Genomic DNA, 16,388 nt, shown 5'->3' with positions numbered 1-16,388 from the left:
AATGGGAAGCTTAGCTATAGCTGGCTGTTCTTCCCTGGGATTCTGTGAAGACTATGTAAACATAATTCATAATACAGAGTATCAGAAGGAAGGAATCTGCACAGGGAAAGAACCTAAGAGATCTGTAGAAGAGATCTTCAGAGACTGACACAATAATTTATTGGGATACTGACGTGTGTGCATATAAGTGGAAACCATCTGAATGTTAGAAGTTGCAATCTCTGCAGCTCACACAGGTCTGGAAATAGCTTCTTTCTCCACCAGACGGAGGACAAAAACTCATTCATAACAGAGTGCTAGGTAATCAGAAAGGTTTTGCCTTAATAGTGAAGAAAAATTAGCCTTAGGCTTGCTTTGGTCCTGCAAACAAACAGTGCTTAGAAAGCAACCCTTAAAAGGACAAAGATTTCCCACATTTCATACTTTCATCTCAGAAGAAAGCTCAAGGGCATTATTTATAAGAATGAAAAAGTGTGTATCTCCACCAGTTGGTTACCTAATACAAAGTGGTCATCCCTGAAAATATACATACAAGTAACATTATACACACTAAGCAGGTTGTATTTTGAAAATATTTGTATATGCATATATGTATGTAACTACAATTAATGAAAAAGAGGCCATGAATTTGAGAGCTGTTTGGAGAAAAGAAAGGGGGAAATGATGTAATTATATTATAATCTCAAAAACAAAAGTAATAATAAGAAATACATTTCTCAAACAAAAATAGTCATTTTTTCCTTTTGAGACAGGTTCTTGCAATGTAGCCCAGGCTGGGCTGAAATTCACGATTCTCCTCCCTTAGTCTCCTGAATGCTAAGATTCATTCTTTCTGAAACATACAGTTCTGAAAGAGGACATCGGAACTGACTTGTGCTATGAAAAATGCTAAAGGAAATTCAAGCAGTGGGGAAATGACACCAAATGGAAATCTGAGGCTCTGCAAGGGAAAGAAGAGCATACATAATGTATAATTCCACTTACAGGAAGTTCCAAGAAATGCATAGTAATCTGATAAAGAATAGATAAGTGACTGCTTGACAATGAAATAAGAGGGAAGAAAGAATTACAAAAGAGGGACAAAGGAAGCTTTAGGGAGGGGAGAGTATGTTAATTCCTTTAATGGTGATGATCTCATATCTTTATCATATATAACACATTATATAATTATATTTTGAATTATGTGTACCAATGATCATACCTCTATGTTTCTATTAGTGTTATACTAGATGATGCCTAGTAACACAAAGGGTGCCATATATTTTTTATCAACAGTTTGCTGCAGTATTTTCATACCCATTCACTTTACTAATCATCTAAGCCATTAGAAAAGTAGAGCTACAAATGAATTACATAAGAGATGAGGATATGCATGCCCTATTTACCACTGTAATGATGCTACAATCCCATGGGTTAGGTAGACCCAAAGGTGCCTCCACCTAAAAATGAATGATTCTTCCTACATTCCTGCAAAATCTTTTAGAATAGGATTTTATTGTTTTGTTTCTTTTCACCACGTTCTTTTATAATTTATAATAAAAGAAGAATTTAATTCAAAAAATTGTGGCATCCCCAGGAGAATGCTCAAATTTAAAGGGCAAAATTGAGTTATTTCTACAAAACTGATTTCCAGTCATTACTTTTCATTTGGCAGCCCTCTGGATGTTTGTAGGAGGTGAATGTAAACAGAGAATAGATTTCAGTCATATTCTGATGGGTACCTCCCAAACAGTATGTTGTCTTTTATGTCTAACTATTTAGGGCTTTTTGAAACCTTTACATTCTTATTAAAATAGTCTATTGTGGACTGCTCTGTTGTTAAGTGCTGTCTAATCTTCAGTAGTTAGACTCTGTAGCACTTAGCAACTGTAATAAGTGTACTCTGCATAGAATGCCCTCTCCTCCATGCTACTAGCCTTCTTTTGCAAATTTCTATACCTTTTCCCTGGATTATGGCAGCAGGTGTTAAACTGACCTCCTCTCTTCTTTTCTCTAATCCACTTTTACACAGAAATGTCAGATTTATCTTTCAGAGACAACTACTTTTCTGGTTCAAAATTGTCCTTCTTACTCCACATTACCTGGGGAGTAAAAATTCAGTTGCTAAACCTTTCAATGTAAGCTAACAACTGATGTTTTCCAACTCTCTCTCATGTCTGCTTAACACACAAACTACCACTCACTGTCTCTTGAATAATTGCCAACATTTTCTACTTTTGTTATTTTGCTAATATGTTTCTTTGTTCCACTGTTGTCTTAGTTACTTTTCTATTGTGGTGATAAGACATGACAACCAATGAAACTAACAGAAGAGTTCATTGGGGCTTACAATCTCAGAGGTTTGGAGCCACGACCACCATGTTGTGGACAATGGCAGCAGAAGGCAGGCATGGCATTGGAGCAGTAGCTGAGAGCTTACATTCTTATTTATAAGTAGGAGGCAGGGAGAACTAACTGGGAGGACATGGGATTTTCAATCCTCAAAACCAGCCTCCTATTACACACCTCATCCAACAAAGTCCACACCTCCTAATCCTTCTCAAATATTTCCACCAACTGGAGACCAAGTATTCAGCATATGAGCCTACTGGGGCCAATTTCATCTAAGCAACCACAATGGTTCACCAGCCAATGGTTTCCCTTTGTTGAAGACATGGTACAACAGCAATCTTTTTGTGCCCAAAAGATGTTTCAGTTGGTAAACACTCTTGCTGCCAAGGAACTTAGTTTGATCTCTGGAAACTCACATGATAGACAGCGAGAACTGACTCCTGTAAATTGCTATCTGGCCCAGAAATGCAGGTCACACACACACACACACACACACACACACACACACACACACACACACACACACACACACACACATCCCATCATAGATAAATATAAAATGTAATTTAAAAAGTGACCTTTCTGTATATCCCCATTAGGATTCAGAAATATTCATATTCTTCCCATCCCTCTTTCACTCCCTTTTCTATTATCTTTCTCTTCCCTATGGTAATTGTTCCTATCATAATAATAATGTTCCTATCATTATTAGTAGTAGTGAGTGTGCCTCATCAGATGGATATAGAAGCATGAGTTCTAGAATGGTGTAATAGGTGTGATAGAATATAGCACCAAGTGCTATAGGAGCACTCAGGAAAGGGTGCCTAAATCATCTTGGAACAGATTGGCAGATAAATTGGAGAAGAATCCAAAGAGTTTATATTTGAGCTGTAGCATTAGTGTGTGTGTGTGTGTGTGTGTGTGTGTGTGTGTGTGTGTGTGTGTGTGTGTGTGTGTGTGTGTGTGTGTGTGTGGTGTGTGTGTGTGTGTGTTGGACTGGCATGGGCAAAGTAATTACAGCAGAGGGATAGACATCCTGGGACTCAGTATTTACCATGTATTTGGGACATGTGTGCAGGAAGAATTGGGATGTGAAACAGAGGCAGAACCTATCATCCACATCTTTAATCTCACATGTAAAGTCTGGTTATTGTCCAGACAGTTCAGAACTTCTGATGGCTTTAACGAAGAAGGCTGGAGAGGAGGTAACATGCCCTTTCCATCTTTTAAGGCAGAGCGAGTCCCTTTTAATTTATACACTTCTTCTAATGACCCAAATACTCTGTTCTCAGATCTCTGCCTTGTACCTGGTGAGTACAGCCCTCCCTCCACATGAACACTTACCTGACAGGTAAAGGGCTTTGTCCACCATATACTCTTCAGCAAAGCGAATGTGACAGAAGTTCTTTTTGCTCTTCCGGATAGCAATGATCTCTCCACACTGCTCAAATACTTCCACAATAATCTGTTCTGTTCCATTTTCAGGCAGGCCACCCACAAATACTGTCTTACATCCTGGTGGTCTCTCTCGTGTTGCAGGTGGTGGGAGATCTAAATTGAAAGGCAAAAGAATCTGAAATAAAAATATTTGCTTGGGACAAATCTCTTTGAAACCTGACCTTTTCCCCCTCAAAACCTTCAGCCTCCATGGTGCTTGTCTCTGCTCCATAGAAAATTTATTGCATGAACCTGAAAAGCATTTTGTCCAATGATTTTGTGATTGTGGCTGCTATGGAATTAAGCATTCTGTCTGTCCCATGTAGAGAGCTTTGTTTCATTCCTTACTTTTACTGCGATAAGCCTGTGATGCCAATGTTTTGGTCATTTGTATTATGAATAGTAAGTAGGGGAAATTTCACTCAGTTTAACTAACCATATTCAGGAGTCTGTACACCCACAGTCCCTGAAAGAGAGATGGCAGTTCAGATGGCAATTACTACATTCTATCTATGCTTATTGAAAGAAGTGGTTCATGACTAATTTGACAATTACAAGGCGAATACAAAAACATTTATAGCTGGTAGGATGGCTTGGTTAAACAAATTAGAGTACAAAGCATCTCTTTTTATATTTTAGGGAGTTTTAAATATAAATACAAATAAGTATTCCGTCTAATTTCTTGCTGGAGTAGTGAGGACCCAAACCAGTCTTGTAGCATTTAAAGGGGCACAAGGCAGCAGAGACTATAAGCTTGCCTGGAAAACCATTAACTAAAGTGAGATAAATCTTGCCATAGAGAGTCATTAAAAACATCCCTAATGAGGTGATTCTCCCTCTGCTTAAAAAGTGCTTTCCACTCATTGTATATCTAAAGTTTGTTGGATCTGTCAGCTCCTTGTTACTCTTTATATGTGTCAAAGCATTTTTTTAAAAGTGAAATCCTACAGTTCAAAGCCCAACAAAACAAAACCCTGGCCATGATTTTTTTTCCTTCCTAGAGTTGGTTTGTGTCTGCAAGGATTTATTTTGTATAATCCATTCTTCTGATTCAGCTCTCAACAATTCTCCCAGCTCAAGATTTGGAAGCTCAACAATCAGGGATTACAGCTCCCCTGTGAAAATAAACGAGTCTCATTCACAGATGAGGATGAAACCTCTACTTGAGTCTTACGCAAAGGTTGATTTGGGAGCTTCCTTGGTTAGCAGTATCCCTACTTACCTTGCTTTGCTACTGCTGCCTGTCTTATTGGGGTGGCTGAGAAGACCAAATTTTTCATGATGACTCTCCTCCCTTACTTAGTGGCTAAAACGGACAATGGGAGAACTTACAAGCTGCTTTTTGAAGTCTACTTTTAAGAACGCACTGTTTTATTTTTTTGCTTGTGTGTTTCATATGAGGGAAAGAGAACATGTTATTAGAGTGAGAAGGAGTCTGAACTATCTTCCTTATGGCTACTAAGTGAGGTTGTCATTTAGCAATTATGGAAGAAAGGGGCTGAGAATTGCTTTAGACTTAGTCTTTTTAACAACTGGAAAATAGTTTTACCATCATGATTCCAGTTATTCTTAACTCTGGTAGCATGAAAGATTCAACTTGGGAGGTAAGCAAATAATGCCTGCCCCCACACCAATAAGGCTGATTTAATTGGTTCAGGGGGTAGCCTGTGCTTTTTTTTCGCCTTGTTTGTTTTTTGTTGTTGTTAGCTTATCAGACAGACTTAGTATGTAGTTACGGTTGAAAGTCACTGAGTATTCTGAACTTCTGATATTACAGAGGAAAATTCTTGGCTGAATGAAGTGTCTCATTCAAGGACATCACATTACATAAAGACATCATAAACTTGGAATAGGAAAATCCCACATTTAAATCTTACTCAATGTCTGTGTGACCATGGAGAAGTTGCACAACCTGTGAAAACTCTCGTTTTCAATCTTCTAACTAGGGATACCATCCCTTACCTTACACTTTTTTTTTTTTGTAAGACTATTGATACTATGTTGGCCATATTAGATGCTGTACAAACCTTAGCACTTCTTAGCCTCCTAATAAAGAGTAGTCATAACAATGTTAACATTTACTATAGTACCCAGGTCTCCAAATTCCCATTCTGGGGCTTTTTACTACTTTACCACAAGTCTGGAGTACAGTATTAGTGAAGGCCTGGACCTGTGAAATACAAACTCTCTTGATTTATCCAGATAAATCTGAGCTTGAGGATTTATGGTTGTGACAATGCATGCAGCTTTGACCACAGAATACAACCCAGCCACTGTATACACAAGTAATGAATTTTCAAGACTATCTGTTTAGATAGAGCTGTTTTCAAACAAAAAGCTTTAGAATAATGTCCTATTTTAGAATAAAAAAGCTTCTGGAACTTATTTTTAAAGGAGCTGCATGGTAAATAATACTTTTATGAAGCAAAAATCACCTTCATGACATGACTTGAATTTAGTTTATGTCTACTGACAGACTAAGGAATATGTGCTTATTCTGGAAGTTACATATAATACCCAGAATGCAAACATCCATCCCTTGACTAAATTTGTGGGGCTTAACATTTTGTGATGAAGCCATTATGAAGACGCTATAATTCTTTTGTGGTGGCTTCTGCTAAGTAATAGAGCATAAAATTCACTAAGAATAATGTTAAGAATGCCAGGGATGTATCTATTTTCCTAAAGTAAATCTAGAAGACCTCTTTGATAGCATTTGCTGAGATTTCAGTGTATGCCTGTGAGCAAGGAAAAGGCTGTACTGTCTTCATTAATGGATGGCATCTCTTCTTTAATTAACAGTTCAATGGCTTTGTTGTCTAGTCCCGATTTTCTAATCCCAATGAGATATAGTGATCACTGCATAGCAATGAGAACCCTGCAGGAGAACAAATTTAAACTCTACCTATTCATCAGGTAATGTGCTAGGCACTGTAATGCCTAAATCACCACTCAGGATGGTGACAAAGAAAAGTTCACGTCAAGATGCAAGATAACTGGAAGAAAAAATAACTAGTCTTTGGTAATGGAAAAGGAGGAGCTCCTAGCAATTCTAATTACATCCAAGCATCCACTCTGGGGAGTGTGCTAAGACTATCAGTATTAGGATCAGAATCCATTGCTGGTCTTTGAGAAGGGAGGCAGAGAGCAGCACAAAGGACCCAAACACAATTTGCATAACATCCTGCTTTTCCGATGAGCATCAAAGAACACTCAGTTGGTTTGTCAGAATGCATACAATGCAAAGTCTGAGAGTAGATTTTATTAGACAGCTCAAGAACGAAGGCCTTACAGACAATCAGTAGAGGTCAGATGCATTTTTAATGTAATCCCAGCTAATTGGAAACAATCAGAAGGCTGGAAAATTGCTATTAATGCCCAATTTACTCATTTATTTTAATTCTCTTTATAGAGTCCAGCCTTCAGAGGCAAAATGGGTTCTGTCTCTTTTGATACGGTAAAACGAACAAATTTTGCCCTTTCTGGTTCCTGGGTGTTTTCACATGTGTCTGCACACAGGCAGCAGATGACATTTTATCATCCATCCTTTATTCACTGTTACTTCCAATAGATTCAAAATGTAACCTGTCCATACCGAAGGTGTTACAGTGGAAGTGAAAAATCTTGAAAAAAAAAACTGACTTCCCTAGAGAGATGGTATTTCTCTATTCTCTCATCGGAGAAAACCACTAATTGAGAAACAGTAACTCTTTGATACCTATATGGTGGAAAAAGTATGTGTGCTGTAGTCAGCTATCTTTTTGCTATACTTCAAGTCCTAGGAATAGGAGCGCAGTGCTTGGTCTTCTCCGTTTTAGTAAGTTCTATTGAAGTTTGACATTAGGTCTTCTGCTGCCCACTCTAGATGAGAGAGGTTCAGTTACTTACCAACCTCATGGCTAAAAAGAGGTGGAAAACTGAGCTATGAAACAAGGCCTGGGTTATTTCTGAGACCAAATACTTACCTGTTAAGGTATTCTACATGCTCCAGCAAATTATTACAAGCCAAGCCTCTTTTGATTTTCTAGTACATTTTGAGGACTTTTATCTAGAGAAATATTTACAGTGGTAGCTTTTCTAAATGCAGCACCCATAGTTTTATAGCCGAGTGAAGCTAGAGGTATTTAGGCTAATCTAACACAGCATCCTTAGTTTACAGTACAGAAACTGAGACTCTAGGTAGCGTGGTTTAGAGGTTCAGGCTCCTCTATCAATGTCTGTCTTTTTTTGGAGACAGAAGTTTCACCGAAACTGAAGCTCCTTGATTGGCTACACTGGTTGGCCAGCAAACCTCTGGGATCTCCTGCCTGTTTCCCAGTGCTGGAGATATGTGCAGGTCATATAACACCTAGCTTTTATGTGGTTCTGGTGATCTGAACTAAGGTCCCCAGGCTTGCATGACAAGCATGTTACCCACAGAACCTAGAACCCCCTTTTTCTTTTTTACTTTCGAAATGCTAGGGTTCCTCATCATGTTGCATTTTAACATTTATTTTTGATTTCTATCTCTGGTTGATGTGAGTCATTCTTATTCCTTCTAATCAGTTAAGCTTTCAAGAAGGATAAGTGGGTTAATAGTATTAAATACAGCAGAGCGATGAAGGAATAAAAACCCAGTGCTTCCACTGGATTTAGTGTCTAGATTTGATTTCAGTACCTCCCACGCTAAAGTACTCTGGAAGAGAACATTTGGAGCTGGGCGGGAGTGAATAGGGTGTGAGGTCAGGAGGCACTTGAACCTGATTAAAGAGTCAGCATGCTGCAAGTAGAAAAGATGGATTGAATACAGTAATGAAGCAAAGTAGGGAAGGGTTTCTGAGGTCAGGAGTTAGACCAGTGGTTCTCAACCTGTAGTTCATGCCCCCTTTAGGGGTCAAACCATCCTTTCACAGGGGTCATCTAAGACCATCAGAGAACACATATCTATGTTTTGAATCATAAACTAGCAAAATCACAGTTATGAAGTAGTAACAAAAAATAATTTTACAGTTGGGGGTCACCACAACATGAGGAACTGTATTAAAGGGTTGCAGCGTTAGGAAGGTTGAGAACCACTGAGTTAGACTAGGAATTGAGAGCCCTAGGATAATATCATAGTTCTATTTATGTAGCAAGCATTTAGAAGGATAGTCTGGTGGGACAGGGGAAGGAAATAATATTTTTATTTGCTAATAAAGCAGCAAGAGTTAGAAGCAGTCTGGATGGTGACTAAAGACACTGAGATTATCTCTGAATAATAGGATCTTAGTGCTGAGAGAGCCTTTGGAGTCAGAGGCCCCTGAGTATACGAGAATATACTAAATACTGGCAGGAGTACACAGTGGGACTTTTAATCAAGGCCTTATAATACATTAGGTTTGGTTGGCCCTAGAGATGATAAGGGGTTCACACCATATCAACTGCCTGCTTTCCTGTCTTACTTTTATAAAAACAAGTCCTCACTATTAATACAAACTGCACAATTGCCACAGTTTCAGCAAAGCATTAAGAGACAGCTGCCTTAGCTAGGTGTTTCTGTATACAATTAATCTAAGTACCTCCTTTTAAACAAAATCCATTTCTACAAAGCAAATAAAACACCAGCCTGATTTAAGCTTCACAGGAGTGTTATTTGGAATTTAATTCTAAAGCAGATTCATTCCCAGAAGCCACTCAGTTACTGGCATTAATTGCCCTGTCAGCCTTCCTTAGTACAAAGACAAGAGCTAAATGATTGGGCCATTGGGCAAACGCTGCCTTCTTACTCTCTAGCCCTTCCAACTCAGAGAAGGGAAATCAAGTTTGCAGGAACAGAAAGATAAAAATGTGTTGGAGAAATTTACTTATTTCCTTTACTAAAGAATAAGAAGTTACAATCTCTTTAAGACATGTTTTGACATGCATTCAAAAGACTGCTTAACAGCCAGGCATTGGTGGCTCAAGCCTTTAATCCCAGCACTCGGGAGGCAGAGGCAGGCAGATCTCTGTGAGTTCGAGACCAGCCTGGTCTACAAGAGCTAGTTCCAGGACAGTCTCCAAAGCCACAGAGGAATCCTGTGTCTAAAAACCAAAACCAAAACCAAAACCAAAACCAAAACCAAAGACTGATTAATAATGTGGTGTATATGATAAAATAAAGAAAAAAAAAAAAACAGGACACTTGTGCTATTCTTTGGAGACTTAGAAACTGGGCCCTTAAGCTGAACATCTATTGTATCCACCCTGGACACTACAGGTTATAAGTGGTCCTGTTAGCTTAGACTTGACTAAAATAATGAAAATCTAGCACAGGCTGCTCACACAATACATGAATGATTAAATCAGCAGGACTACCTTTTCAGTTTCGACACTGGCAATTCAGGGGTTGTTTTTACATGATAAAAGAACTATGGGGTATGTATACCTTTCTCTAATCTGAACACAAAATGCTAGAAGAAAGGGGGAAAGGGACCATCACACGTGTCGGGACAGTGGAACTAAGAGTAAGTGATAGGTTTAATGGCATGCTTGTCCAGCTATGCATAAAACGAAAATCCAGGATGGCCATGTGAGTTGTCAAGAAAGGGCTACAAAAGGCTATTTTCTTCCTTATTCTCCAGTTCTCTTTGGAACAAATACTCTTTCCTAAATACAGTCATCTTAGATGCTGTCCTCCTAGGTTTCTTAGTGGTCTGAAAAGATGTACCCTGTTAACAACTCAGTTAAAGTCCAGAAGGCACTAAGATAATTTTTCACTTGCAAAAGTGGCCAAGAGGACCTGTCAAGTCAACTCTGACTGATTCTAAAACCCTCTCAGTTTTGTGCAAGTCACACTAAATAGAATCTGGGTCCCCGGCAGCTTGTGATTCATGATGAGCTGATTCCTATTTACGGTAGAGGATGAAATATTTGTCTGACGACACATGTTAAGGGTTCCTATTCATCTTGATGAGGCAAGTTCATTTGATGTATGGTCTAAACAGCCAGACGGAGTTTGAAACCAACAACTCTAATATGAGTGCCACAGCAGTAGCACCCTTGACACACCATGTTAAAGTAAGTCTTAAGAGAAGCCTATTATTTACTAGCAAGCTGGATTCTCTAGATCATTTCTATATGGGTTGCATGACTGCATGGCTACAAGTAGTCTGACTTAGTTTCAACATTCCTCTTTGCCCTTCCAAGGAACTGAATTTTGCCTCCCTGTATATTGTAGCACATAAAGAGCAACAGTCGGTGGAATGATGTATGACTAGCTGGTAGCAATGGAGGCTTCTTAGCACCAAATATATATTCTCACAAGCAAGGGCTTCAGGCAGGCTCACACCATGCTCAGTCTCTGCCATCACTAGTATGTGGATCAGTAATAAAAAGAAAAAAAAAAAACTACAAATGATCGTTTGGAACAATCTGTGTTGGGTGCCTCCTTTGTACTAATGCACTTGAATTCCCTGTCAAAAGGCATTAGGCACATTGCACCACTTATACTGCAACCAGCACACATCTACTATTTGTCCATAAAATCCATCCTTTTCCTAGTAAGAGAACAACTTTCCATTTCTCTTTTCTAAGTGAACCTTCAGTGTCTACACCCATGAAACCCTTAGGTATTCTTTTGAAAAGGAAGAAACTCTTAAAAAAAAAAAAACACCGTGGCTTAAAGAGACAAAACAACAGCACCAAAAAGAAAAACCAGGCTAGTACTTGGGTTGGGAGGGAAGAGAGTGCAGCTTTTGCAGTGTATGATCTCTTTTACTACAGGCATATCTGGAGGAATTGGTGGAGGTACTATTCCCAAACCAGGCATCATTGGAGTTATTGGTGGTATTCCAGTCATCATTCCAAGGGCAGGATCAAACTCTGAAAAAGGAGATAAAGAAGAAAAAGACAATAAATGATAGCAGGCAAGGTCAAATTGGAGACAGAATGTTATGTTAGAAATAGTAAATCAAAAGGTCTTTGTAAGACAAAGGCAAAACAAACAAATGCCTCTTCGTGATTAACGTCCTCAGTCCTAATTATCATATGTTATGCACTTTTCTTTCCCGATGTAGGTATTGCTTTGTTTGACCCCAACCTATGTAACTGTTTTTAACATGTCTGTTGGGTATTCATTATTTTCTATAATATTGCTCTGCCTTTTCTAAGGACCACATCTCCATTAGATTCCAGTACACATCTCTGGCTCCATTCTGACAAGGCTTCTTGTTGTCCCTTGTATCTTTTCACAGGATTGTGGTAACAGTATATACTTTTGGGGATCAGGGAGACTTAGGTTCTCCTTTCTGTCATTTGCTTAGCAATATGAACTTCCATTTCCTCAGCAGCAATGTGGTTTATATCTCCTCCCTTCCAGGGAGCTTTGAGCAAATAGAATGAAGAATGAAATGTGCTTAGCAGAACACACAACACAAAGTGGCTCAACAAACAACTACTGTGTCTGTCTTTGTTCATGTTCTCTGCCCTGGCTGGAATTGTCTGACACTCTCTGAGTTCTTTCTCCCTGTGGTGCAAGGCATAAGACTTATATACTCGAAGAGTCCTTTGTAGATTATTCTGGCGCATTCTTAATTCTGTGTCTAAAATCTGTTTAAACTTTTTGCCACTGAATTTTATTTTATGTTACATTGCTTTTTGTTTCACCAAGAGACGTGACTCTAGGAAGTATGATGGTACCTGTACTGGCTGGTTTTGTGTATCAACTCGACACAATCTGGAGTCATTGGAGGAAGGAGCCTCAGCTGAGGAAATGCCTCCATGAGATCCAGCTGCAAGGCATTTCCTCATTTAGTGATCAATGGGGGATGTTAGAGCCCATGGTGGTTGGTGTCATCCCTGGGCTTCTGTAAGGAAGCAGGGTGAGCAAACCATGGGAAGCAAGCCAGTAAGCAGCACTCCTCTATGGCCTCTGCATCAGCTCCTGCCTCCAGGATCCCGCCCTGTTCGAGTTCTTGTCCTGACTTGCCTCCAATAATGAACAGCAATGCTGAAGTATAAGCCAAATAAACCTTTCCTCCCCAACTTGCTTTTTGATCACAGTGTTTCGTCACAGCAATAGAAACCCTAACTAAGACAGCACCCAAACAATTTTTGTGAGGTATATATATGTCTACAAATTGACTCATCCCAAACCAACATCATTCTGATGGCACAATCTCATGTGATACCTTGCAAAAACATACAACTTCAGGCACTGACTGGCATGATTTGTCAGACCATTCTCCTGGAACGAAGACTCTAGAAGGATTCCATAGGCATATGTCCTGAAGCTTCCAGAGGAGGCATCTAGTTGATTCCATATATGGGGTACAGGGTGGGAGAGTACCCTAAATGGGATAAATAGAAACTGGGACCCATAGGGGTCTAGAGTGAAATTGGGACTCCGCACTCAGGTACACTGTCTGATCAGTCCCTGACATGGAAGGGGGTTTACAAGTTTCAGGAAAGGTGCTTCTGGTGGGTAGAATAAACAGGTACTGCTCTGGACTTGGTACCAGATCATATGGCACTGACTTTCTAGCCAGTGTTCAGAACTAGAGAGAGACTTAGAAGATAGCAAGAAAGCCAGGAGTGCTCCCCAGTGAAGTACAGGCTCAGAGAAAGGGCTTCATTTGAATCTAAAAGTAGTCCCGATGACATTGTAATTGAGAGAAGGGGCTTCACCAAGTTTCTTTGACTTCCCATTTGCCATACTTATATCATTAGAGATATACATACAGTGTAATGCAATCAAAGAAACATTGTAAAGGGCTGTTCTGGTGAAGAAGGGGTAGTTGCATTAGTAGTAGTGACCCCTACTTCCAAAGTCTTCATCATACTAGCCACAAAGCTCAGTGGAATAATGCTTGCAAGGATGTCTTTAAGGTGGTCCTGAGGTTGCTGGGTGGTTCTCTAAGATACCAGAGGAGGCAGATATAAATAGCAGAGGGACTCTGTGGTTCCAACAGGAGCAGAACCTTAGTCCTACTATGCCAAGTATTGAAGGAAGCCTGTATCTGGGCACATGGGCAAGTGAATATTACATGGACATCCCTTCTGCAAAGATAACGCAAGCAAGCTAGGCCGTCTCCATCTTCTAATGTCTGTCTTCCTGAGGTGCTAACATCCTAGACAGGTTTAGGAAGAAAAGGGTTCTCCCATGAGCTCTTTTACTTTATGAAAACACTTACATTCAACCCTCACAGGTTATCCCATCCAACATGCAAGCACACTATCCATACCCTCTCTCTCCTGAGGATATCATAGCTTCATTCTTTTGCACTCAATAGTATGTGACCTTGAGGAAAGTTTCTTAATATCGTTATGTTTACATTTCCTTTTTTTGGGTAAACACAGGGGCACAAAATAAAATTCAGCTCAGACAATGAAATCAGGTATGAAGACCTCTTGAATGACAGTCCTCATTAGTCTTCTTTCTTCTGTGCAGTTGTGAAACACATAGTGATAAACTCACTACCTCAGACATTAACTGTTGCAATCCACAAACTTAGGACAAGCCTTCTCTATGGTAGCCTCTATGCAGGGGCCGGAGAGGGTGTCTAGTTTTCCTTTTCATCTTGGAGAACTTAAGGTCCCTGACTCTCTGTCTTGCTGTGCAGTAGGATAAGAACACCCTGATTCAGAGTACCATTTGTGTGTTTGGAAAATTTGATTCCTCATGCAGAAGATTTTGAAGAAATTGTTAACATTCTCACCTATTTACAAACTGTTAATTTTCTTCAGGGAAAGATCAGATTAGACTGTATGCCACCTAAACAATTCCACCTATTTTCCCCTGCTATCGAAGTGTTTGTCTTCCTTTTATTGTTTTGCCTGCCTCCTCATTGTTATTCATATAGCTCTGTCACTCACAACTCTACCTTACCACAAATTACAGAAACATTTCATTAAACAAGTTCTGCTGCTTCCACTGAGAAGGAAATGCCTGTCTTCATGTACTGTCTACTAATAGGAGACAAACAAATATATACGATAATACAACTCCTGACTGATGTAGTCACCACTCTGTAGTTTGGTAGGATTACATTAATATTTTATAAATTCATTTAAAAGCAAATGTATTCATGACATATGGCTAAAGACAGAATAGATAACCTCCCTTTAGTTCAACATGTCAAGAGTTCCACAGGCTAAACTGCCCAAGAGGGCTCACTAGAGGGCAGTTGTTCATGGCATTTCAAAGGCTCTCATCCCATTAATTATTCTTTTGTTTATATTTAACCATTAAACACAAAATAGACCTAGATTTTTAATGCCACCGAGGAAAAGCAAAGAGATCTGGGCCTTTATATAAGTATTACAGAATTTGAAAAATCAAAGTGAAATTTAAAACATACTGGGAGTAGAATAGAAAAGAAATTCCTTCCCCTTTCCTGGCTCCTAGCCTGGATTGAGGAATACTGCCAACATATGTATTATTGCCATCTATTATTCACAATTTCAATACCTGAAAGAGATTTGAAATCATACACAATGACTGTCAAAAGGTCAAGGTATTCTTCCAAAGTTCATTGGACAAAAATTTCTCTGTTTGGTTTTGCTTTTATTATTTCTTCTTTTGCCACCCATTTCCAAAAGCCTTCTTGACTCTTGGCACAGTCACTGCTGGGTAGAAGAGTATTGGTTTGTATACCTCCTTTTGAGTCATGTAACTTTCAAAGTCCCCCCCCCCCTTAGAAATTCTGCCAATTCTTAGTTGGGCAAGCTTTCTGCTTAGAGTAAGAGTTGTAGATCTACCATATTTTCAAGTAATTTTTCAGTGTAGACTTATGCTTTCCAGCTACTTAGCAACTTTTATTGCCCCAAAATGGTAATATTATGTGATGCTTTGTAGATGTCTGGGCCAGTGAGTGGGAATGGACACAAGAGTCAGGTCTATGCTGTTATCTAATTGTCCAGCTGTTAATCTATTACCTATCAGCTGGCTGGGGTCCTTTGCTCTACCAGTATAGAAACTGTGGGTAAGTGAGGAGAAAATTTTTTGGCTGGCAGTTCTGAGCCGTTGAGACCCAAAGTCTAGGGGCTGGAGTGGAAAACCAAGTTTTAGAGATATAATCACTGAGTGTTAGGACCCATTGATACAGGCTTTAGAAACTATACACTTATGGTTCTAGCCATAAGTTGAAGACTTACTGCTCTGAGCTTTAGCCACCAGTGCCTCTAAACAGCAGCACCGGGTGGGGGTGACATCAGATAGCAGAATCAGACAGAACCTTCTGGTTTTAAAGCTCTCACACAGATCTCAGGTACTCGGACCCACAGGTCTCTAGTGACAACTGTTATAACTCTGTGGTCAAGAGAGTTGGGATCTTCAGGCTTTGATAGTGGCATGTACAAAGCTTTTGAATCTGGGGTATCCAAAGCCCTTAGCCCTTAAAGATTGGTAGCTCTCTGGCACTCTTCTAATGATCAGAGCCCTTAGGTTCTCATCGTTGGCTTTTCTTTGATGTCTCTGTTCTCTATAGTTTCTGCTTTCATCACTCTCCAGAACTCTTCAGTTGCTCTCGCATTGCTGTTACTGCTGCTGTCCTATCATCTTCTCTTTGTGTTACCAGCAGTTTGCTTTTACTACTGACGAAAATTATTGCATCAAGAAAACACCACTCAAGGGAAACCTTTATAGGGATTAATGCTACAACACTGTGGAACAGCATAGGAGGGTG

General features: G+C 39.5%; 1 protein-coding gene across 11 annotated transcripts in view; it reads right to left on the bottom strand.

Annotated features, from left to right (window-relative positions):
• Enox2 (ecto-NOX disulfide-thiol exchanger 2) overlaps nt 1–16,388 on the bottom strand; it is a 260,352-nt gene that overhangs the window by 44,524 nt on the left and 199,440 nt on the right. For all 11 annotated transcript variants that reach the window (XM_035450053.1, XM_027433459.2, XM_035450051.1 and 8 more), the window contains 2 exons: nt 11,431–11,586; nt 3,676–3,882 (listed from right to left, as the gene is read on the bottom strand). In XM_035450053.1, the coding sequence (XP_035305944.1) occupies nt 3,676–3,882; nt 11,431–11,586 (363 nt within the window). The remainder of the gene's footprint in view (nt 1–3,675; nt 3,883–11,430; nt 11,587–16,388) is intronic.

This window comes from Cricetulus griseus, chromosome X (assembly GCF_003668045.3).
Source record: "Cricetulus griseus strain 17A/GY chromosome X, alternate assembly CriGri-PICRH-1.0, whole genome shotgun sequence".
NCBI classification, from domain to species: domain Eukaryota; kingdom Metazoa; phylum Chordata; class Mammalia; order Rodentia; family Cricetidae; genus Cricetulus; species Cricetulus griseus.
Note: the sequence above shows the minus strand (reverse complement) of the source record. Positions and strands in the feature narration are given on the sequence as shown.